This window comes from Nyctereutes procyonoides, unplaced genomic scaffold (assembly GCF_905146905.1).
Source record: "Nyctereutes procyonoides isolate TBG_1078 unplaced genomic scaffold, NYPRO_anot_genome, whole genome shotgun sequence".
NCBI classification, from domain to species: Eukaryota; Metazoa; Chordata; class Mammalia; order Carnivora; family Canidae; genus Nyctereutes; species Nyctereutes procyonoides.
The window spans coordinates 25,429,144-25,455,426 of record NW_026575126.1 but is presented as its reverse complement, the minus strand read 5'-3'; the positions used below and the strand labels follow the sequence as shown (position 1 = coordinate 25,455,426).

The following is a 26,283-nucleotide window of genomic DNA, read 5'->3' as shown; positions in this document are numbered from 1 at the left end:
CCCAACTCAAACAGCCAAGATAGATGGCAGTGTGGTTAGATTGTGACTTTGAAATTGAGGCAGGACTTCTGCTTCTCCTTCAGACATAGAAAACCATAGAAATCACCACTGCCACCCTAACAAGGAGAACAAGTCAGATAAACTGCAAAATCTGACTTTTCAAAAACTAGCTGAGGGCCACTTCAGTGGCTCAGTGGGTTAAGTGTCTGCCTTCAGCTCAGGTCATGATCTCAGGGTCCTGGGATCGAGCCCCTGGTCAGGCTCTGTGCTCAGTGGAGAGTCTGCTTGTCCTTTCTCCCCTCCCCCTTGCTTGTACTCTCTTTCAAATAAACAAATAAAATCTTTTAAAAAAATTAAAAAAACAACTAGCAAAGATCTGAAAATGCAAGTTAACCTAAAGGAACTAAATTCCAGAAAGTGATAAGCTCTCTTTTGGAGAGAAGAAACACATGACTGCTTTGCTCCCTGCTGAAATGATGGGAGGGAAAGGAAGTCATCAAAGAGAAACCAGTGAAGTTTTAAAAAACATTTAATGGATGTGTTTGGAGTGGTCTGGTGTGCGAAAATATAAGGAGCCGAGACACAGACCAGTCTTTAGCAAGCAGCTCTTACCCATGTTACTTCATTGAGTAGCCTCCCATATGTGGGGCTAAGGCATCCAAACTGAGAGAAAACCTCTCTGAGGTAAACACAGTCTTCTCCAATTACGGGGCAGAGCCCTGCTGAAGGCTTGGGCAGCAAGGCATTCTAGGTCTTTACCAGTTGTGGGGTAGGGTACAGGGAGAGGAAGAGAGAGATCTTAGGCAGACTCCATGCCCAGCCTGGAGATGGAGTGAATCTCCATCTCGCAACCCTGAGATCATATCCTGAACCGAAATCAAGAGTCAGACACTAAACTGACTAAGCCACCAGGGCACACCTCTACTGTTCTTTTATACAAACTATCTGGCATACAATAAAAAATTATAAGACATGAAAAAGAAACAATGTGGCCCAGGGTCAAGAAAATTTTCTTGCAGTTCTATCCATAGATAGGGTTGGAATTATCAGATGGAGACTTTAAACTACCATGATAAATGTGAAAAAAATTCCAGTGAAAAGCATTCATGAAAAGATACGGAATTTTATCAGAGTCGTAAAGTATTAAAAAGATCCATATGGAAATAAATGAAGAATACTGTGTTAGAAATGAAAAATTAATGGGATAGGCTTATGGGAGCCTGGATATGGCAGAGGGAAGAATCAAGGAATAGAAAGAGTAAGAGAAGTTACCCAAACTGAAAAATCAAAGAACACGTCACAGTGTTTGAAATCTGTGGGACAACATCAATGCTCTAGTATTGATGAAATTCAATCTTATAAAGAAATACAAGAGATTTGAACATAAATTATTAATTCAAATGGTACCATCTTACAGTGGCCTTCTATGATCCCCATGTGGAAGGCTATCCCTTATCCCAAAACCCAGTAATACTCTTTACTATTGAAAGTATCTCTTTATTTTTTTGAATTTTATTCTACCATTTTTTTTCAATATGTACTAAGTATAAGACACTATTTTAGAACATAGTATTGAATGAAAAAGACAGGGTCTCCTTTCTCACGAAACTTATTCCTTCTCTAGAAACTTACTCTTTCTCCTTTCTCATGAAACTTATAATTTTCACCAGTGTAGATATCTTTTAAATTTTTTCTCTTTTATTCCTGAATCTCAACCCCCTCAAATAGTAGCTAGTGCATAGTAGGAGCTCAATTAGTTTTTCTTTTTTGTTTTTATGAATTTTTCTAGGGGTCCATTCTAATTCTAAGGCCCCATATTATAGTCTTTTCCAAGATTATCTGGCAAAAATTCCTAAGCCTTTTCTACTATGTATTATTTCTCTTTTTTCTCTTGCACCCTTGGGCTCCACTTTTTCTACCTTCTGAAAAAGATTGATTCATATATAGGCAGTTTTTACAAATCTAAAAAGGCATATAGATAGATGTAAACTAGAATTTTGATAAGAGGAACCAGATGTGGGGAAGGATAATTATACTTCTTCAATGCATACATCACTGTGTCTTGTCATTCTTTGCATATAGGTCTCTGTTCCCTGGTGTTCCTATGACCATGCTCCATGCATGCCCAGTCCAGTTCAACTGCTTCTCTTTCATATACATTATAACGTTTATTAAATTTCATGTGGAAATGTACATTTCTTAAAATTTTCAACAATCTATAAGAATCAGCAAATAAATAAAGGACACTTGCCATAAGAGGTTTTTTTTTTAAGACAACTGTCAAAATACTTTGTTTAAATTATTATTCTTATTTAAAATCCATGTCCCCAAGGCCATGTTGGCCGAGTCTAGGAAACAGATGACCAAATCTATCAAAGTCTACCAGTAACTGATTACATATAATACAGCAAATCACACACTGAAATTCTCTAAGGGCAATATCAGATGCTCGGAGTTCTAACTAAAGAACCTCTATGCAGTTGCTGTGATTTTCTGATTTATGTTAAAATTTACTCCCAATTATCACCAGAACAGCCTTCTAATCTTAGAGGGAAAGCTGATGTTAGTAGAAAAAACTGGAGTTGCCATTTTTTAGCATTCTCAATAAACATAACTGAATTGTTAATCATAGAGTCCTTGAATGCCGGGGAATCTTTGAATCATTAATTATCAAGCATCATCTGGCTCAATCTGTTTGTTTACTAAGGAAAAAAATGAAGGTTAAAGATACTGGTCCCAAAGTTATGCAAATTAGCATTCAGTTTGTCCACATTTATTAAGGACACCATGCCTCTTTTTCTAGATAGATGATTTTGGTTATTCCTCTCCTCCCTTTTCCCTCTCCCACCATCAAATAAAACACATTGAAGAGAATAGTATTAAAGCCCAGGTGCACATCTTTTAGAATTATATGTTGCAAATATCTATTAGTCAGGGTATAATAATTAATGATGACTAAATTCATTAGTAATAACTATCCATCATGTTCCAGTTGCTATGCTGAGTAATAGACACACTTGATCGCTAATGCTCATCACAATTTTAAACAGGGGGTATTATTTTCTCACTTTACAAATATGGAAACTAATCCTGGAAACTAAAAAGCAACTCACCCAAGATAAAAACTCTAGAAAGGGGCAAAGCCAGGAAATCAAAATCCAACGTTTTTAGTCTCTCTAATAGATAACACAGTCACCTATGACAATACCTACTTAATCATGCCTTCTGACCAAAAAAATCAATAAGCAAAAAAAGGAAGAGGAAAGAAAAGAAAGAATAAATTGCAAACTGTAATAAATACTTCTTTCTGTTTATGATTAAGGCAGACAAATTTATGCTCACTTTATTTCTTACATAAAGATATTTACCAATATAGTATTAATTTACTAAAAATTTAAGAAGGATACAAGTTGATTAGGTAAAAAATAAAATGAAATTATGTGAAATAAAAAAGTTTTAAACCATATTCATCTTTCCAGTCATACTCATAATATAATTTTATTGTCTTCATTAACTCAAATTTACTAAAATGTATATCATGTTACACTGATTAATAATTTGAGCTAAACATTTAACATTTGTCTGCACAATTATAAAAGCTCATAATAATTTGTATTAATTCTACCAAACTTCAAATTTCTCTTGTATCCCCCCCCCTTTTTTTTTTAGATTTTATTTGTTTATTCATGAGAGACACAGAGGCAGAGATATAGGCAGAGGGAGAAGCAGGCTTCATGCAGGGAGCCTGATGTGGGACTTGATGCAGGGACTCCAGGATCATGCCCTGGGCCAAAGGCAGATGCTCAACCGCTGAGCCACCCAGGCATCCCTCTCGCATCCACTTCTAAGAATGTTATTTTACTACTTATGCTCTTAAATTTTTCTGAAATCATATTTTGTTGTCATCATTTGCATCCTTGTAAAATTTTCTAAATGCTTTAAAAATTGTAATACCTTATTTACCCAATATTCTATTGGGTAAAAGCCAGCCATTTTCTCAGTTCAAATTAATGCAGCAGTATTGTCATAACCATATGCACATCCTGAAAAGAAACCTTTCTTATGGTACTCACATAATAAACTTTTTTTTTAAATTTTTATTTATTTTATGATAGTCACACACACACATGAGAGAGAGAGAGAGAGAGAGAGAGAGAGAGAGAGAGAGGCAGAGACATAGGCAGAGGGAGAAGCAGGCTCCATGCACCGGGAGCCCGATGTGGGATTCGATCCGGGGTCTCCAGAATCGCGCCCTGGGCCAAAGGCAGGCGCCAAACCGCTGCGCCACCCAGGGATCTCTCACATAATAAACTTAAAAACACCTACACGCACTGAAAAAAAATTAAGAACTTCTTAGATTTTCAACATGTTTATTTTCAAATTATACGAATCATTTACTTGTGTAAGAGCTGTTATCAGGTTATTTTTTGAAGACCCAGATAGCTTTTGTTGTTTTGCTTTTAGTTGTTGTTTCTTGGCTGGTCGATTGGACTTTTCAGTCTTAGCTGCGTATTAGCACATAATCCCCTTGTTACTTATAAGTAATGAGCTCAAACTCTGAAACTTCCCTGTGTGAACAAAATATACTGCCTTCCTAACCCCACTGCTTCCATTTTATTAATTTTGTTATACAGTGCCTGCTACATTATAATCACACAAATAAATATTTGTTGACTATTAACTTTTGGGGGGGTCTTTCTATTTGTTTTTCATGTTTAGAATTTGAAGAACTGACTTTCTAAAATAATTTCAAGCAACTGGTTCATTGACTAGGAAGCCTGCAGTTTGGCTGAGGGGGGTGGGAAGGATGGATGGGGGAAAATCATGGAGGTAAAGGGAATAAATGAATAAATGCTGGACTAGGGTTTGGGAAAACTAGAGTCTTTTACAGCTCTGTTGCCGACTCTATGAACTTGGGCAAGTCACAGTCCTATCCTAAACAAAGAGATTGGCGATTTTATCATGGCCCTGAAGATGCTACATTTCTGACAATGATTTGATTAAATGGATCTCTCCCTGCAGCTGAGAAATCACTTTTGTAACATGTAACTTACGTTGCAGTAGTATTTTTGCAGTAGGTATTGAACAGTAGAAGAAAAGGCTTTTACATTTTAACTGAACCATAAATACTTAGTCATTTCTTTAGGCATCTTTGAATTGCACATAAGAGAAGCCAGTGGGATCTCTTGCTCAGAAAATATATGAGATCATTCCAGAGGTGAATACATACTATTTTCTGTTCCCTACTTCATTTTAGTCATATGTAATGAAATGGTTTGATGGGAGCAACATAGAAAATTACTGAGAATTTTTATATTCTGAGGTTCTTTGACTATTGGCTGAATGGGCAAAGGGGCAGGATTAATATCTATTTCTGGAAAAAAAATTTGAGACAGAGGTACATTTTCAGAGAGAGATTTTTTTTCTTCTTGCTTCATTGGGCAAGAAAGCTTTATCTTGTCTGTGAGGTTAACTATGGGAACAGACCACTGCTGGGAGCTGGGGAACACACTGCAGAAAGAGGAAGGGAGAGAATGCTCTGTTAGTTTCCTGGCTAGACAGGTCACATTGCACTTGGGGCATGAAGATGAGGGTAAGAGTTTTAAATCAGCTGTGAAATTATTTTGGTACCTAGTGTAGAGTGAAGGATTGGGGTTATGTTTTCTTAGTAATTTCCTAGAATAGACAAACAGGAGTTTTGTATTATAGCCTGTCTGTGATGAAGGTATAGATCTTTGGGCACACAGAAATGTCAGTCATTTGACCAAGCAGAAATAGAAGTTGGTTTATGTTGGATCTTGAGATAATAATGAGAGGACGAGAAAGGTCGTTTTTGTCTAATTCTCAACACTTCAAATATCTGAAAGATGGATATACCAACAAACAGATTATTAATTTCAAAAAAAAAAAAAACACAAGCAAATACAGAACAAATCGTTGGCTCTATGCCTTTCCTTTTGTGTCGTAGTATCCAAAGTCAGTGGTTGTTAATAAGAATTTTCCCAAAGAACATGTTTGAAGATTAAATATGAAATAATGCAGGATCAACTTAATTTACATATTCTATGACTGCATTAATGTTGAAATTCCCCTACCCATTCTGAATCTGAAATCTCTCATGTCATAATTTGCAGGAACATTGTATAAAACAAAATTCCAAATAGTCTTAAATGGCCTGAATCTGGACAGGTACTGATTTATTTGCCCTCCTTATATTGTCGTTAGAGTCCTGCACCATTGCTTCAGGTTCATTCCCTCTAATCAGTTATCACCCAATAGGACTTAAATTTGCTCCTTCCTATAGAAACTTCCTTTTAACTACTTTTCCTTCTGAAACCTGTATCCTTTTGACATCTCTTGATAACCTTAATATTTTCCTGGACTCTTAATATCTACCTTAATAAAATATCTATTTCCTTTGAAAAAGGGGAGCATTCCTCAAACTCTCTCAAATCGAAGTCCTTTTTTTTTCCATTCTCCCTTCCCTTCCCCACCACTACACACCACATATCTATTCTTAAGCCAGTAGTTGTAACCAGCATTCTTCTGGATTCCCACTCCACTTGTAGGTATGTAGTTAACTATGCCTTGTCATTGAGCCATATGTCATGAGATTAAGCCACGTTCTTCCTTGCTCTGCATTGCCATCTCTTCTTCCTTCTCACCTCCAAAAATTTATGAGAACTTTCTCATATGACTTTCAATCTTTATCTGCCATCATTGTAGGCAACTCTAACATCAACATTTATGGTTTTTGTTATCATATCTTGACTTTGTATCCCCTGATTATTTTTGCCATCACGTCTCACTACCTTTCTTCTATAGACAGCTCCTGTCCTTGTTTTCCTAAGGAAATGTTCCACCTCTACTATCTTGAAAGCTGAGATCCTATTACTGGAACTAAAGCCCCTGCCTTCTGTATCCACCACCATATGTGCTTTTTGACATGTCCATGAGCTCTTGCCTCTTAATTCCTCTCTGTTTTCTCCAGCTCTTAGCCCACTCCTGGTTCTACAACTCTTCTTTCAAACCTATAATCAATAAACAACAATTTCAATTAATTCTTTTAATTTTGAAAAAAAAGAAAATAGTGAAAATTAGAGGAAATGGCGTAACAAACATCTGTGTGCATCAGTCATATAAGTAGCATATGTTATGATTTTTTATGTTTGCTTTACTAGGTTCTTTGATTGAGTTGTAAGGAATTCAGAAGATGTAGATTTATTTTTCAGCTAACTGCAGCCAGTATGTATAATATGTATGAAATTGTGCAGTTAAAATGCAGGCGAGGTTTGAAACTTGTGAAAAAGAGAATAATTAAAAGAATTCTGTCAAAGGTTCAAGTAAGAACATTTTTAGGATCTTATGAAGAAGGACTTGATCAGAGTGAGAGGATTGGAATAAAGCCATTGCATGCTTAGATGACGTCTGTTTTGTAAAATGCCAGATATACATTTATCTATATTGAAGTTTATCTGTAATGCAGAAGCACAACCATATATGAAAACTTACTAATCATAGACATCTGTTTCTATAAAATGTCTTTTCTAAATTTTCCTCTGGAGTAACAAAGAGCTGGATCGTTACAGGAGATTACAGTCTTCAAAAAGTTGTGGTCATAAAAAGAGAGTAGAAATCTCTAATTTTTTCTTTTCTTCTGAAATCTGTATAGTTTTAGCAATAAAATATTCCTGACTAATATTTAATTAATAAGACAATAACAATAATTCTGCTGTCTACTTTGATAATTGTCGCTTTATAGAATTCTCATGTTACACTGAAATCTCTTGATTTGCCCAATTGTGTTTTACCAAAAGGTTCTAAATAGGCAAATCATCAGTTTAATAAAGAGATCAGCTTAATAATCTATTGTATTGTATTGTTGTAAGGAGGAGAGTAGATATTTTGCATTTGTTTTTCTTAAGTTGAAGTATTTTAGTAACATCTAGTTATCATGCTAATTTTAATCTATACTTAATAAAACAAAATTAATTATGTATGCCAAATGAACACATATTTGTTGTCTGGGGATTTTAAATTAATGAATACATTCTCCAAAACATTTTTTCAGTTTTTTATAATATACTACCATAAGCATAGTTATCACATGCCCTAAATTTCCAAGGCAGACTCTTTATCTAATATATATTTAATAAATGTTACTCTATTGTCATAGTCTTATATATTTTTAAATACAAAAACACTTCAAATCTGAAAAACTGATTTTTTTAGCCTGTGCTAAAGGCTGTGCTAACTGATTGGTTAGCCTGTGCATTTGGAACACATTAGAATAAAGATCATATGGGAAGCTCCAGTGGCCAGTCTGGAACTCTTAATTGTTTAGGTTTGCATATTGTAGAAAACACTTAAGAAAAATTTACTTCAATGAAACAGCATTTGGATTTAGTTCACTGTGGGCATAAGAATCTAGAACATGGGCCCACCAGACCACATGCTAATATTGGAGTCTGGAGAAGGGGGAGAAGGCTTTTTAGAATTGATCTTATGAAGGTGGCAGAAGGATCCTGTCAGAATTATGAGCCAAAACTCTGTAATGAGTGTCATAGAGAATTTCACTGTAAATATTTGTGTAACAAATACTAAAAGATGTGTAGTACTATAACCAATTTCTATTTTCTCTGTACTGTGGTTCTGATGATACAGTTTAACTAGTGAGGCCAAAGGATCCTTCTCTCAAAGTCTAGCAGATCTGGTTTCTAATCTGTGTTTCTCTTTCTTATCTGTAGCTTGTTTATCTTTTCTTTGCCAACAGTATTCTAACTACCGCTCTCAGTTGTTATCTGTATCCGTGTAGACACATTTCTGTCCCCTGTCCATCCAGCAGTATCATAGCCATTTCTCCATGAATCATCCTCACAGAAGTTCTGGAGCTCCCCCATGTAACCATTAAACACCTATTATTATGGGGACTACTTTTCCACTTGTCCTTTGAAAGAGTGCTAAGTTTTTTTCCAGATATGATTTTAGTTAGTTTTGTGAACTGCCCTAGAAGCATTTTTTCCATTGTTTTTGGCTATATATTTTATTGGAGTTGTGTTTCAAAACCAGTAGGTGAAAATAAATGTATTATAACAAGTGTATTATACACTAAGAAAGTTCTACACAAAAAGACAAACATATGATTTAGTGTTGGTGTATGAAAGAGGTACAAATCTTAGAATCAAAAGGATTAGCTGTATTTCTGGTTGTATATCTGTTTTTATAGCAAGCTTATGAGCTAAGTATTACATTCCCAGGCTAATAATAGAAAGATAAGAAACAGTATTAATATCTTATTTAAAAATGAGTGTCAAAGAAGATTTTTAGTGCAAAATGCCTAAAAAGAGAAGAGAACTGGAAAGTAAAGGGCATATAAAGCTGGAACCTGAAGTGACAGTGCTGTGTTACATTGCAAAGATTCTACAAAATGTCAAAGGGTCAGTGATTTAATTGTCTGAATGCATGATTTGGTGAGTCAGTTTAGACTAGAGCAAACCGGACCTGTCACTGAAATCACAATGGGTAAAAATGGACCTATTCAATCTGCCTCTCAATGCTCCAGATTCTTCCTGGTTGTAAATTAGAGCTTCTGGACAATGCATTAACTCGTTCAGGTCACCAGGGTACTATGTCAGCTCAGCGCTCACAATTGCCCATGACCAATTCTGCACTCTCCCCAGCAGGAGGGATGCAGTGTCATTTTGTACTCTCTTCTTTAGGATAATATCAGGTCTGAAAGGAAAGGAACAAAAGAAGTTGCCGCTTTCCATCCACCTACTCCGCTTAGCCATAATCATACCCCTCCTCCCACTTGGCCAGACACGAACCAGACAGAAAATGAGCTTACAGGATGGAAATCTGGTTACCTACATACTTGAATAAAATCAAGAATTCAGGTCTGTTTAACTTCATCCTTGAGTTGAAGAAGATGGACATATAGCCAGCATAGGAGAGTTAAGAGAGTTTTTTGGTCATGCCCAGTAAAATCATCTCAATATGGTTTCTCTTGCTAGGATCAACACTTTACTGTGACTGCTATCTGCTCCCCTGACAGCATCTCATCTCATTCCCTCCTCAGTTACTACCATCCAGCAAAACTAGTCTTCTTTTATGTATTTCAACATGACTGTTTCTCACTTCATCTGGGCCTTGATACGTGATATTCCTGTTACTTGAAGTTGGCCATTAATGACCCAACAAATTCCAACCCTCTGTCAGATTCCCATTTGCCTGTCGCTTCTTTGAGGAGATATTACCTGAAAGGATGATCAGTTTTAAGTATCCATTAATTAATTAATTAATTAATTAATTTGTTTGTTTGTTTGTTTATATGCTTGTTTAGCATAGCAACCTATTTGCAACATTGATAACAGTTTGTAGTCCGACACCATTTTGTTATATTCTTTGAATGTTTCTAGTCCCCACCAGACCATAATCTTGAGGTATGTATGCTAATATCACATCTGTTGTCTTCCCTATTGTACACCTAGGATTTAGCACTGTTCCCAGCACATAGTAGATGTTCAGTGAATAAAGCACCAGAGCCCACCACCCTGTCGTGTGTTCCAGGTCTCTATTCTGACCTGCAGGATCTTAGGGAAATGCCACTGACCCAATAACACCATGGGATTGGAAATGAGAAATCTCAGACCTAGATCTAAATTTTTTTTTAAAGAAAAGATTTATATTTTATTTATTTACTTAGAGCATGAGCAGGGAGGGGCAGAGAGAAGGACAGAGAGAATCCCAAGCAGGCTCCATGCTCCACGCAGAGCCTGACATGGGGCTCGATCTCACCACCCTGAGATCATGACCTGAGTTGAGAACAAGAGTCAGATGCTTCACTGATGGATGCTTCACTTTAATTGTACACTTCTTCCTAATGAATATATTATTTGTTTGAAATGTGCATTTTCTAACTCCACAAACAGTTCCATATCCAAATATTGGTACCTTTATTAATATAATAATGTAAAATATAGACTTTTGCTTTTTAAAAGTTTATTTTTTAATATCACTTGCAATTAATGGTGATGATAATTCTACATCTCTTGCTTTTCCCAAAGTAAAAACAAGGAGTAGAAATGAGTCACAATTTCAGGAGTATTTGAACTAAGAAGCAGCACTCAGTATTAATCCAGAATTCCAATCCCTTTTTCTCCTGTTCTGTATCTCCTTGCTCCTGTCCTCAGAGGCTAGTACTTCACATGTCTTACTATTTCATTCTTACTATTTCAGAACCTCAGCTCATATAGAAATTCTTCCTGCCTCTTCTTTTAGAAGCATTCTTTCTATTACTCCTGCCATGAGGTCCTCAAAGCTGAAGGAGAATCTCCCACCAGAGGTCATGGTTTTCAGACCATCAGATTGTCACCATGCTCTTTGAATGGTGTGTTTCCTTTCCTATGTGGTGTTAGAGTTCTTTCCCCTGGCACTGAGAACAAGGGCTTGTATGTCACCTCAGGCCACAAGTGGTCAATACTGTTAAGCAGTTTGTATTCCAAACTAAGGCATATATATTCTTCCAATGAATATTTATTACCACTTGTTATATGCTTGGCACTCTTATGTGTTATGGATGATGCAATGAACAAGAACTGGACAATGACAGTAACTACTCTCCTGTTTCTTGGTTACCCAGAGATTTGGGCAGTCACTTGTTTTTCTTTGCTTAGAAATCTTAAACTTGATGTCCTCTAGAGTTTTAGTGTCAAGCCCCAAACCTTTTCACATATCTCCAGGGAAATCTAGTAGGTTTTCATGCAAATAGTCACTCTGAATCTCTTGGAAATAGGATCCTTGGTGGCTTGAGATGATACATAAACATTCTTGAGCTAACAAAATTAATGACAACATTTACCGAGAGCTTCTATGCTAGACGTAGTGCTAAGAGCTTGGCAAAGTTAAAAACTTCTAACTCTCACAATAATCCTAGGAAGGCACTGTGATTATATCCACTTATAGCTTTAAAAAGGTGGAGAAATTAATAGACTTCGACAGGTACATACAACAAATTAATGAAGGCTTCAAGACTCACAACTAGGCCGTCAGACATCAGAGTCTGTGCTGGATATCAAAGAGAAAGTGAATAATGGGAAAAAGCAACAAACCCAAGTTGTTCACAACCTAAAGAGGAAGATAAGCAAGTAAACAAGTTCAAAAAACGATATTCAGGTGAGAACACACAATGTCACCTACAGACTGAGAGTACCAAGTGCCTAACTCTGCCAAGAGGAGAGTTGGTTAGGAAAAGCCTTCCAGGGGAGAGGACTCTTGAGTGGTATCTTGAAGAATGACTGAAAGGTTTGCATGTGTGCAAAGGAGGAGCTGGCACTGCTAGCATAGTAATGCAGTCACATACAAGTGTGAGAAAATGTTTTATAACTGGTAACTGAATGACTTAGTACCCCTTGAATGCTGAATGCAAATAGGCAAACTGGGGTAGCAGGCATGCGTAGCACGCGTGATAGTTGGAGACCCGAGACCACAGGGGCCCAATTGTGAAGGTCATTTATTCTTGCCCAGGAATTTCAACTTTAGCGTGGAAACCTGAAGAGCTACTGAGAGATTTTATACAGAGAAATGATAAGATCTCCCTTGCATTTTGGAGAGATCTCTGAGTGGCTCTGTAGCAACTTGATGGAAGCAGAGCAAGAGTGGAGACAACAAAACCAGTTAGCAAAGGAGGATAAAATAGTTCAGAAACCAAGATGACAGAATAAAAATATCTACATGCTTTAGCATTATACACAGACTCTTTTTTTACAAAGACTTTTTAATTTCCAACTAAGAAAATTGTAAAGTATAGTTGACATTTTCAATTTGCTGCTCAGATCTACTCCCCTCTTTTCCACAGTGTCTTTATCTAGAAGGCTGATCTGCAATAACAGGTTACCTTGTTCTCCTGCTTTCAACTGGGCTCAGTCAGGGGAGACCAGAGACATTAAGGCAGAAGGGTGCCTTTCCCTGCGTGATCACCATAACTGTTAGTGAAGTCACAGGCTCTGTGTGGTGGCACTCTCCATCATCCATTATGTCTTGGGGTTGTAAAGGCTCCCTATTGGCTCCTCTCATATCCTGCACTGTCTTTTGTGGTTTTCCTACACAAGCCTACCTTTGCAAATAGCCCCTTCATTAATCTTTACTCAAATTACCCAAATTGAGTGTACCATCTGCTTCTTGCCAGGACTCTGATTAATATGATAGAATATAGGAAAAGAGCCATTTTCATCCACTGTTAGTGAGATTATCTGTAACCTTTCTACACAATAATTTGACCATAGCAATACAATTTTGAATGCATGTGTCTTTTGATACAAATATCTGATTAAGAATTTACTCTAACATATGTGTAAAAAAATGTTTATTGTGATATTGTTTAGTGGTTTTAAAAAACTGGGAAAAGGGGATCCCTGGGTGGCTCAGCAGTTTAATGCCTGCCTTTGGCCGGGGGTGTGGTCCTGGAGTCCCAGGATTGGGTACCACATTGGGCTCCCTGCATGGAGCCTGCTTCTCCCTCTGCCTATGTTTCTGCTTCTCTCTCTCTCTCTCTCTCGAATAAATAAATAAAATCTTAAAAAAAAAAAAACTGGGAAGAACATATCCACAGAGGCTGATTTAATGAATAGTCAAGATAAATTTTGGAATTAAGTTGCAGAACAGTTGTGCATACTGTGGATAATGTAGATAATGTAGATAAACTATGTTAGTAGCGGTTCACATTTGTGAAAAGGGTCTGGAGTCAAATGATAGAGTTGGAGATAGATTTTTATTCTTCATTCTGCATTTTTCTAGGCTTTCTTTCAATTCTCGAACCTTTAATAAAGGTTATTTTTAACTTTTTAAAAACCTTTAAAAATGGGAAGGTTGATGCCTATCTTATAAAAATGTTGTGAGGGTTAAAGCCATTATATTTATATATATTAAATAGCTACTTATACCAGGGGTATAGTAGAATCTGGTGCAGGTGATAAATAAGAACAGCCTGAACAAAGGTAATGAACACAGAAGAGGTGATGAGTTTTAGAGTGGTGTAGGAATTAGAATTTCCAGAGATGGTGACTATTCAAATAGCAAGGGTAGCAAAATCCTATTGAATGATTCTCAGTTCTTTTCCAGCAACTGTATGGCCTCATTCAGTGAAGATAGAATGCAGCAGGAAAAAGATCTGGGGAGGCAGATGATGGGTTTGGTTTTGGGTAAATAGAATTTCTGGTGCCTGTGGGGAGTAAGAGTTCAAAATTAGTTGGTGTTTCAAGAGCCTTTTCTAGGATTCCTACTTCCACTTTTTTTTTTCCTTTTATCAATATCTACTCTTCCTTTTTCAGTCCTTAGGAAAGAGTTGAGGATATCATTGCTTCTTGTCTTCAACTAAAACGTGTGTCCACTTATGCAATTTAATCTGCTCCAACAATCTCAGATACCAAAACATCTTGGTAATTTCATAATGCAAATGAACTGATTTCTTGCTTTTGGTTTGTTGTTACAATGTATTTTTATACTGAGAATATTTTCATTCTTTTCTACTACTATATATTTAATTAATATATTTATAACTTTTACTTTTCTTGTCATATTTTCTCATGGGAAAATGTGTGATATTTTTAATATAAGTAATTGTCTTACAACCATCTGAATTAGAACTAGAGGCAATTTCAATGCAAACTAATAAAGGTAAACTGTGTTCTGTGAAAAGCTTGCCAGAGCAAATAGCTGAAACAATACCTTTTATCTACTTCCTACATCTCTGTGTAATTATTATTACTTTATTCATCTAAAACCTCAGAAACATATTTACATATGGGTTATGCTAAAGAAAGGAAGGAGAAGAAAATGTTAAATTATTTACTAACCTCTTCCAAAAAAAAATTTTTAAATAGAGATTATAGATAGTAATGTCAAGATATCCTGCATAGCTTGTCTTTATCAAAATAAGGAATCTTTTTATTAAGGCATCCCAGAAAGGGTAGATTTATGGATTGAAGGGAGTATGTTTAATATGTCCGTATCCATCTAGATTGACAGTTCTCACAGACATGAATTTCCCCAGAGAGACAGTGTTACTGGTGTCAGTGGATGGCATCATTTACTTCAATGTTCCATTATTAAATTGATAACAAGATAATTCCTCTGCTTCTCAGAGACATGACAGGGTTTACAATGGTTAACACTCTTATTGCATGGGATTTGATGTTCTAGGTATTTTTTAATAAGAAGCATATTTGTATTTCAATAATGAAAAAAACTGAAGCAAAAACAGCATAGTAAAATAAAATCAAAATCAGATGAACCAGGCAACAGAATATATCTATTCAAAGAATTTCTGCTTACTATAGATAGCTTTATTTAAAAGAAATGTATTTCTTATACTTCCCTCAACCATTCTTCCAACACAGTTGTACTGTTTAAAGGCATGTGTTGTAATATGTTATTTGTTGAAATTGAAATTTACATATTTCATTCAGTATTTATATGTAAGAAATATATGCTAATTTTAGAGAATTGCAAAGGCAGAGGACCTAGCTAATACTTGTTGAGTGCATTATGTTTATTTCTTAGAGATACAGATATAGAAGTAGAGATGGAGATAAGATTAGACATAGCAATAGAGATAGAGACAGCAATCTGTTTCTTTGCATATAAATAAATAGAAATCCTTTAAAAAATAACTGTTCACTAAGGGAGCATGATTAATCCTATGTTACAGATAAGGAGAATGAGGATCACAGACATTGATAATTTACTCAAGAGATTATAAAATGAAACTCACCTACAGTCCACAGCTACTAAGCGTGGAGACCCATAGTCCTTTCGCTATATCATCTGACCTCCCTTGTAGAGTTTGAGGAGTATTTCTTGTCAGTAGTGAAAGAGCTAGCAAGCAGGAGAGAGAGTACGTTGTCAAGATCCTTCTATACACTGCTTTGAAAATTAAACATTATTAATATTGGTGTGGCTATATTTTGGAGTAAGCATTGAGAACCAATGGTATGAAAATATGAGTCAATAAGAAATCATTTAGGCTAGAGATGAACTCAGAAGGCATTTGGTGACACCTCCAGGTTAAGGATATCTCAGAGGGTTTACATTAATCCTATCATCCCAGTAACAAGTGGAACAACATTTTCATAGTTTAAAATTATGTTGTATTTATAGATAGCTTTATAGGACGTAAATCCCTAATAATTTCTGGGTACAAGTGTTTTTGTTTTCTGTTTTACCAACAATAATGTGACATTTTGGCAACTGCGAACTACCAAAAGAAGTACTTCAAGAGAAGTGCTATGCTAATGGCCTCAAAGTATTCTAGGATCCATTTCAAATAAAAATATGTTGTTGTATACCTAGAGGCTAAAACAAAATAATATTTTCAAAATTAAATATCATTATAGATTAAACTTACAGGTAAGGCACTTTGGACAAAAAGCATTTACTCAGTGATTCTGGAAGGATTTAGCACTGTCACCATCTACTGTAGTCACTGGATACATTTCCTTCACCTATTCCAATTTATAACTCTACATGAGCCATTGACAAGACAATAAGTTTCTACACCACATTACATGAGTGAGAGGCTAATTCATGTGAATTTAGTCCTTATAGGTAAATGGAATGACATGGTTTGAAATCTCTTCAGATGTATAAGGAATTAAATTGCCCTCTTTGTTAAGCATCCTATATTGTGACATGTTTTTCAGGTTCTCAACAAAAACTGATTTAATTCCCAAATCTAGCAAAATGAAAACTGAAAAAGTCAATGTTCTTTAAGCATCAGGATTATTGGATTACTTTTGCTATACTAATCATTTTCTTAATCTTTTTTATAGTAAGATGATATTGAATAGCTGCCATATCTACTTAATCAGGAGTGTAGCTAATATATGTAAGACACTCTACATGGAACAATAAGGTATAGAAGAAAGAATCCCCACCATCAAAGGGATATCAATTTGCTGGGCAGACAGGACAAACACATAAAAATAACAATTAATTAAAAAAAAAAAACATTGCTTCATAAAATCCATAGCTTTACATGCTGTACATGCTGTAAGAGTTACACAACACAAGCACACACACACACAAACAGATGCACACACACTAATATATCACAGAGAAGGGGTGCAGGGATCTCAGGAAAAACATCATCAGTGATAAGGCTTGGATGACTCCATGTTATCGATAAGTATCCCATTTAAAGGTGGAAAACTCCAGAGGCTTAGGAGTTTTTATTATTTTAAATGAACTGTTGTTTCCAGGGTGGAGAGTATGGAAAAATCAACTGATTAAATTAGAATCAATCAGTGCTATGACACTTGCTTCAGTAAGGAAGTCCTTGAAAAATATGTAGATGGATTGTAGTTTTTCCCTCTTCTCACCCTATATGGCTCCTAGAGTTTGTTTTTTCCCCGTAAAGAATGTTTTCCCTTCTTCCTCATAATTATAGGAGCAGTTGCTTCCTATGAAGTAAAAACAGTCGTACTACAAATTTTAATTTATTAAAGGAAAACTTAGCAAAAGAGTACTAAAGGTTTGATGAGTGTTTTTTTTTTTTAAATGAGATACCTAGTTTAATAATGATGCTTTAGAGTGGCCTAAAAAAGATTCATTGCCAAAATTATTTGAGATGAATTGACCAGATGAAGAAGCTGACCCTTCAAACCAGACCAAAAACCAAGCCAGGCAATAGAAATAATTCAGTGCAGCTTTCTGTTAGCAAGCTTAGAAAAATATAGGTTGTGAACTAAAATGCTTTGCACCTAGAATGACTTGACTCTTAGAAATTCTTTAGTTACCACATATCGGGCAATAAGAAATGAAGTGGGGCAGAGTAATTTGCTATGAGAAGGAAAACACTATTAAGGCACAAGTATTTTTAGATGAGCATCTTAGGCTGCTAGTTAGAAAGTCTAGTTAAGGGGATCCCTGGGTGGCACAGCGGTTTGGCGCCTGCCTTTGGCCCAGGGCGCGATCCTGGAGACCCGGGATCGAATCCCACATTGGGCTCCCGGTGCATGGAGCCTGCTTCTCCCTCTGCCTCTCTCTCTCTCTCTCTCTCTCTCTGTGACTATCATAAATAAAAAAAAATTAAAAAAAAAGAAAGTCTAGTTAATTTTCCACTTTGGGTCCCTTCTGATACACATCAAAAAAATTGTGCTATGAAACCGACACCACACCAAAATTATATATGTCCTGTAACACATGAAATGTGGCCACTAATTTGCTTTGAGTGAATTTTTCCTGTCATTTCTTAGATATTGTAAGTATAAGATAGAGATAACATTCCATATGATGAGCTTTGCAGCACCTATAACATATTTGCTATGGAATTTTGATATAGTGAGTACTTTGCCAGAAATTGCTTGTGCACTCAACCAAGGCTGGTAACCAACTGATAGACTAATTGTAGTACGTTACAATTTGAAAAGAAGGACTATGCATAGAAAGGACAAAAATTTTAACCTAAAATTTGTATACTAAGATTTTTTTCTTCCAATTTATAGGATTTTTAATGTGTGTGTGTCTGTGTGTCTGTTTTGGCTGAGTAATTTGTGCTCATGGGTGGCTGTTTCATTGTAGTTATTGGGGTAGTTAATTGAGGGGAAAATGTATACATGTATTTGTGTATATAATTTATATGTTTTCTATATATGCATATGCATATATTATTTACATAAATAATTTGGAGGAATATATTATACATTTAACAAATGCAGTAAGTCTCTCTGGCTTGGCTGAATAATTTCTATTGAGAAATAATCCTCTGACTTATTTTCTCAATAGAAAAATAGTACTTTGAGTTATTAGAATATATTTTTAAAGAGAAAAAGGAAAGGGATTGTTTAGCTTGATTCAAGAGGCATACCTGCGAGTATCTTGAAGGGGAAAAGAAAAAAATAAATGAAGAACGCTTAATAGTAACCAACTATATTGTGAATTCTTCCTAAAGAAGTAGCAGAAATTCATATCACTCTGAAATTATACAGAAGGAAACACTTTATGCTGTACTGTAGCACAAAAAGTTTCTTACTAAAATGGATTAAGTAAGCAGGAGGACTACTAAGTCTCTATCTCTCTTTCTTCATCCGTCCCTCATTGAATACTTTTGTCTCAAGAATGAACAGCATGGTGCCAAAAGAAGCTTCCCCTGGGTCTTTACAATCTGTATTCATTCTTTTATTTAGTAAAAATGTAAGAGGTTTTTCTTTTGCTTTTATACTTTTTGTTCCAAACACAAGGCCAGGAACCATTTGCCCTTTGTTCTTGGTAGTTGAAAAATGTAGCATATGGTAAACCTTTTCACTGAATAGGCATTCACGATCATGCATGTGAAAATGCATTAGAAGAATTTATGAGACATGTGGGGACATGGGCTGCATCTGAGACTAAAATCCTCATCACAAGCTTTTATAGTATTCTACTATGATGACTTGATGGTGGGGGAGGGAAGGATACCTCTCTTTTCCTTCGTTAAATGATAGAACAATTGGCGGTGGTTGTAAATAATTCAAAAGGTTCTGAACCAGACTTTGTCTCTTAAATTGAATTATTCTAGAGGCTGTTCTTTGCCTTATTGTAAGTAATTAAAACAATCAATGCTGTGGCTTTTATGATGTGTTTTGAAAATATATAGAAAATATTAAAAAAGAAAGCATATGATGACCCAAAATTACAGTCTTAATACCTTTTCCCCCAGCTCTTGATTATGTGTATCTTTATGCAATAATTCCTAAGACAAGCATATGCTTATAAATTTATTTTTTAAAGGAACTCTCAAATTAGCAAATCTTATATGGTAGGAAAAATGTATAATCTACCTTTAATTTAGAAGACTACAAACCCCAGCCATACAATTACTTCATCTTAAAAGGCTACTTTTCTCCTATGTGTTTTGAAAGCTTCCAAGATCATGTAATTATATGTGGGAGACAGGAGGAAGAGATTACAAAACAAACACCTCATTGTTGTTGCTTAAAAACAGCATTGATGTCAACATCTGTGCATTCATGAGCAAGCCAGAAAGTATGAACAATGAGAAAATGGAACACTTAAGAGAAAAAAAGAAATATTTTCTTATTTTCAAACTTTCAATATATTATTGTGAAAAACATCAAATTTTAAACTGCAAAGATCCTTCAGAGTTTGCTTTGGATTAGAATTGCTCATGCATTGATTATAGACAAAAATGACTTTAGCCCAACATTTGAAATAGCTAATACTGGAATTAGAAAATTTTATGAAATGACTAATTAGAGCAAAGAAGTCTGGGGATTTTTTTCCAGTGTAATTAATGAGATGTATACCCTTTGCGTGCATTGCAAATATTAGTGCATATGTGTTATCTTAGAAGTTATATAAGTAGGCTTGAATACCATTTTTTGATTTTAATTAGGTTACATTGCCTTTTGAGTATCTTCATTTAACAGGTAATGTGAATTTAACAGGGACTTTGTTGTACACTCTGTTTTATTTTTATAGTATGCAAATAAGGACCAAATGCCAACACATTCATTATGCTGTATAAAGTTTATACCAGAAAGGCTCCAATCACTTTGAAAAAGGTCCTGTCATTATTTCTATTGTAAATCAGTATGCCAAGCCTCTGAGAAGGGAACATTTTGAATTGAAATAGGGAATATAGATGAAATCCTAGGATGTTTACAAAGTATGTGAAACATCTTTGGTTGATTCTTAAGTATCAACAGTGTGTTAAGGCAAGGGAATCATATCAATATTCAGTGATACAATAAGTGCTTTATTAATTGAGTATCATTAATCATTATCCTAAAAAGCAAAACATGTTAGAGGTTTTGTTTCTTTTTTTTTTTTTTTTAGAGGTTTTGTTTCTACTGCTGTGTACCAAGGTGCCCACTGTTGGCAGCTGTGGCAGCTTAAAATGGAGGAGGTGGAAGTGCATGAGTCCATACATAGTTCCCTGTACGGAAAGGTCAGATTGAGGTGAGGGAATTGGTGGAGATGGAACATGATGAAGAGGAAGAAAGACAGCAGAGAAGTGAAAATAAGATCGTTTGTATAAGAAGAGTACACAGTTCCATTAGTTTATTCATTCAGCAAGTATTCCCTCAGCTCCTTCTCTGTTGAAGGAGGTGGCCTCAGGGGAAGAAAGGTGATGAGTGAGTATTTACAGAAGTGCATAGTAGAAACACAGGTGTGCTGGAAATACTTAGACCTCATGCAGAACATTATAAGAAAGTCTTGCAACTTTGCGTTTTAGAATGCATGCCTTTTAGACATCTCAGGTAAAGGGCATGATTTCTAACTCCCATCCCACCCACCCCCACCATTCCATACCCATCATTGCAGCCTGTCCCAGTAAGCTACTCTGTCTTTAACATGGCGTCTGTTTAGAATACTGGCCCTCTTTGGATCTGTCAAATTGGGGAAATACACATTTGGGGATCATAGTTCTTAGGATTTGTCCTGGGTAAATAGGGGAAAAAATTTTAATCTCAATTCTAATAAAGAATGTGAGCCAAGAAACATAATTTAATAAAAAGGTGTCCTAGATATTAGTGAATTTCCTAGGATTTTAGTGAAATCTAAAAAGAATTCTTCAATATCTATAAAATGTGACTCTATAAAAATGTTCTTCTGTGGAACCATTCCTTTTTAAAAAATATGTTAACTGGCGGAACTCGTCGGCCGCCATGGCGTCCAACATGGACCGGGAGATGATCCTGGCGGATTTTCAGGGGACTTCAGAGATCATCTGTTTCCAGCTTCTCAGTTTTCCTTTTGTGGAAGTTGAGAACAGAAAAAGGAAGTGACTTGTCCAAGTTCCTGGGTTGGCTTGAAACAAAGATTATATCTAGGCATGTACTGGCATTGAAAACATTGATGAAGCTATTACATTGCTTGAGCAAAATAATTGGGACTTAGTGGCAGCTATCAATGGTGTAATACCCCAGGAAAATGGCATTCTACAAAGTGACTATGGAGGTGAGACTATACCAGGACCTGCATTTGATCCAAGTCACCCAGCTTCAGCTCCTGCTCCTTTTTCCTCTTCAGCATTTAGACCTGTAATGCCATCTAGGCAAATTGTAGAAAGGCAACCTCGGATGCTGGACTTCAGGGTTGAGTACAGAGACAGAAATGTTGATGTGGTACTTGAAGACAGCTGTACTATTGGAGAGATTAAACAGATTCTAGAAAATGAACTTCAGATTCCTGTGTCTAAAATGCTGTTGAAAGGCTCGAAGACCGGAGATGTGGAAGACAGTACAGCCTTAAAATCACTACGTTTGCCAAAAAACAACAGTCTTTATGTCCTTACACCAGACTTGCCACCACCTTCATCATCTACTCATGCTGGTGCCCTGCAGGAGTCATTAAATCAAAACTTCATGCTGATCATCACCCACCGAGAAGTCCAGCGGGAGTACAACCTGAACTTCTCAGGAAGCAGTACTATTCAAGAGGTAAAGAGAAATGTGTATGACCTTACGAGTATCCCCGTTCGCCATCAATTATGGGAGGGCTGGCCAACTTCTGCCACAGATGACTTGATGTGTCTTGCTGAGTCAGGGCTATCTTATCCCTGCCATCGACTTACAGTGGGCAGAAGATCTTCACCTGTGCAGACCCGGGAGCAGTCCGAAGAGCAAAGCACCGATGTTCATATGGTTAGTGATAGCGATGGAGATGATTTTGAAGATGCTTCCGAATTTGGAGTGGATGATGGAGTATTCGGCATGGCATCTTCTGCCCTGAGAAAATCTCCAATGATGCCAGAAAATGCAGAAAATGAAGGAGATGCCTTATTACAATTTACAGCAGAGTTTTCTTCAAGATATGGTGACTGCCATCCTGTATTTTTTATTGGCTCATTAGAAGCTGCTTTTCAAGAGGCCTTCTATGTGAAAGCCAGAGATAGAAAGCTTCTTGCTATCTACCTCCACCATGATGAAAGTGTATTAACCAACATGTTCTGCTCACAAATGCTTTGTGCTGAATCTATTGTCTCTTATCTGAGTCAAAATTTTATAACCTGGGCTTGGGATCTGACAAAGGACACCAACAGAGCAAGATTTCTGACAATGTGCAATAGACACTTTGGCAGTGTTGTTGCACAAACCATCCGGACTCAAAAAACAGATCAGTTTCCACTTTTTCTGATTATTATGGGAAAGCGATGATCTAACGAAGTGTTAAATGTGATACAAGGTAACACAACAGTGGATGAGTTAATGATGAGACTTGTGGCTGCAATGGAGATCTTCACCCCCCAACAACAAGAAGATATAAAGGATGAGGATGAACGTGAAGCCAGAGAAAATGTGAAGAGAGAGCAAGATGAGGCCTATCGCCTTTCACTTGAGGCTGACAGAGCAAAGAGAGAAGCTCATGAACGAGAGATGGCAGAGCAGTTTTGTTTGGAGCAGATTCGCAAAGAACAAGAAGAGGAACGTGAGGCCATCTGGCTCTCCTTAGAGCAGGCCCTGCCTCCAGAGCCAAAGGAAGAAAATGCTGAACCCGTGAGCAAACTGCGGATCCGGACCCCCAGTGGCGAGTTCCTTGAGCGGCGGTTCCTGGCCAGCAATAAGCTCCAGAATGTCTGATTTTGTTGCTTCCAAAGGATTTCCATGGGACGAGTTCAAGTTACTCAGTACCTTTCCTAGGAAAGGAACTGCCTCATAATGCAGGACCACAGAGTACTCAGAGATTAGAAAATCATTACAAAACTTTGCTACAGATTAAAATGAACTTGAAACTACTATCATTGGCTATAAAATGCCGCCGTATGGAATCACTAAAAATAAAAGGTGAAAATCTTCAGACGATTTGTTCTCTTGCTTGCCCAAGTTGCAGGGAGTCAACAGCCCTCAGAATCCAGTGCAGCTGTGACACCCAAGGCCAGGGAGTGATCAGAGGACCCCTCAGCCCCACCGCTGTGGCCCTGCCATTGAATCTGCATGAAGACCACCTGGCCTCCAGGTTCAATTAAGTGCTTGATATTCTCCCAATGAGGACTCCCAATAACGAAGGACGGGAGCTCAGCAGGAAGCTTTACTGGGACTGCATCTGCCTCTTCAACTTGGCCAGTCTCAGGAGACACCCATCCCTCCACTGCCTTCTGGCGCCTAAGTGCTCTGGGTCATCGGGAACATTCACACACATGGCCTGGTTAACTTTTTCAGTGGTGGCCCTGGAAAAGTCTGGAATGGGCCCAAAAGTCTTCAGGACACGTTTCATGCCTTCCCTATATCTCTCACAGTAGTTTAACATACCTTCTGCATGGAGATGCATAGTTTCTAAGGGTCCGATGAATGCATACTGCATGCCCAGGCCATCTGACATGACAAGGTCAAGGTCACTCGGAGAAACTATTCCTTCCTTAAAACAGATGAACTACAACACATCAAGTCTTTGATCAGAGTCTCACTGGGGACAGAGCCAGGGCTTCTCCAGCTTGCTTCAAGGAGCATATGAACGTCCTGCAGAGAGACGTAACCCAGCTGGACCCAAATAAATCTTTATTGGAGGTAAAGTTGTTCCCTCAAGAAACCCTTTTCCTTGAAGCAAAAAGTAAATATGGCCCAGCAGTGGAACCAGCCATTCCTTGACAAGCCAGAGGCCTGCATCAAGAGAAGGACTCCTCAGCCAACCCACCTACATGCTCGTCTCACTCAACTCAATGTCACACTTCTGCCTCTTGCAAGATTGCTGGAAAAAAGTAATAATGAACATCGCTACTTAAAATTTCCCATCCACGAGTATATGTTCCCAGCCCTCATAGAGAATTACAACTGTGCCACCCTCCCGTACCCCTCACCTCGCCCCTGTTCAATGACTAATGCACTGTTCACGTGTGAGTGATCACGAAGTAGAATTTTTACCTCTGCAGTGCCCATCGTTCCCCCATACTGTCTAGGACAGTTCTCTCTGCCCTGTGACACCAGGATGCTATGTATTTGATATGTCTCATTGAGCCAGGGCTCATACACCTCTGCCTTTTTATTTTCATGACTGGATTTCTACTTTGTCACCTAATTTTAAAAGGCATGGAGGGAAAAGTCAAATGGGACTTCTCAGCATGGAGATTAAACATTGTTGTAGGAAAAAAAGCATAAAAAAGAATAATAAATAAATAAATAATAAATAAATAGATAATATGTTAACTTACAAATATAAAATGCCCACAGTGTGACTCTATAAGAAGATCAAAAGAGCATATGAAGATGCTTTCTACACTTTCCAATAGCATATTTTTAAAAGTCTTATCTGTGGATGTTTAAAACCAAAGTGTTGCGGTACTATAAAATGTCATTGTTTGCACTCTAACTAAATTGTAGAAAATGGCAAATCTGAATATGACATTATTCTCTTAGTCATAAAAATTATCATGGGATTTCATTGAAAACTATTTAATGTCAGAAACATAATACCATAAATTCTCAGAATAATCACCATGAAATAAGAGGGATAAACCAGATCATTCCCATTTTATAGATCAGGTGGCTGATGCAGAAAGACAATTAAATAATATGTCAGTATTTGATCATTCATTTTACAAGTATGGGGCATCTAGTACATGCCAGCACTGTTTTGTATCCAAAACAACAATTCTTACTCTAGTGGAGTTTACATTCCAGCTGAAGGGAGAAAGACATTAAATATAGTAAATAAGAAAATGATAGAAAGTGCAATGGCAAAGAAAATAGGACTGGGAAGGGATGGTTTGCAATCTTAAATAGAGTGACACTGAGGCAACGATGTTTGAGCAGAGACTGGAAGGAAGTGTGGGAGAGTGCCTGCGGATGTCTGGGAAAGAATACACAATGTTGGAGAAGCAGCCAGGGCACAGCCTCCCAACGGTTTACAGCACGTTCCACAATGAATTGAATTTAAGCCCTCCCATAGAATTTCTGTAAAGTAATAACATATATTTGGAAAAGAGTAAGTTGTGTGTTTTTAGAAGTCCTTGACTTCTTGAAAGCACTGCATTTAACATACATATATTGACCATCTACTATGTTACTTATTTCTTCATTCAGCAAATATTTTGTGAGTCCCTACTAGGTGTCCAGTACTTTGGTAAACAGAACAGGCAGTCCCAGCCCACCAGAAAGAGAGATGCTGAGATAGAAGACACAACCCTATGTCCTCCAGAAGCTTACCATCCAGTACTTAAGACACAATACCACTAACTCACACAACAGAATTATCTAATTGAATGTGCATTAAACATGCAATCATAGTTAATGAGAGCAAAAGAGCTACATCTCATAAAATAATTACAGTAACACTTAGTATTTACATAAA

At 36.8% G+C, this 26,283-nt stretch overlaps 2 protein-coding genes across 2 annotated transcripts in view; both read left to right on the top strand.

Moving 5' to 3' along the window:
• Nucleotides 1-26,283, top strand: part of DPYD (dihydropyrimidine dehydrogenase) — an 802,527-nt gene that overhangs the window by 496,062 nt on the left and 280,182 nt on the right. The window lies entirely within an intron of this gene.
• On the top strand, nucleotides 21,666-24,584 carry LOC129519274 (FAS-associated factor 1-like). Its single transcript, XM_055339652.1, is given in 4 exon segments — nucleotides 21,666-21,761; nucleotides 21,831-23,575; nucleotides 23,577-23,649; nucleotides 24,462-24,584. Coding segments are annotated over 4 exon segments (2,037 nt in total).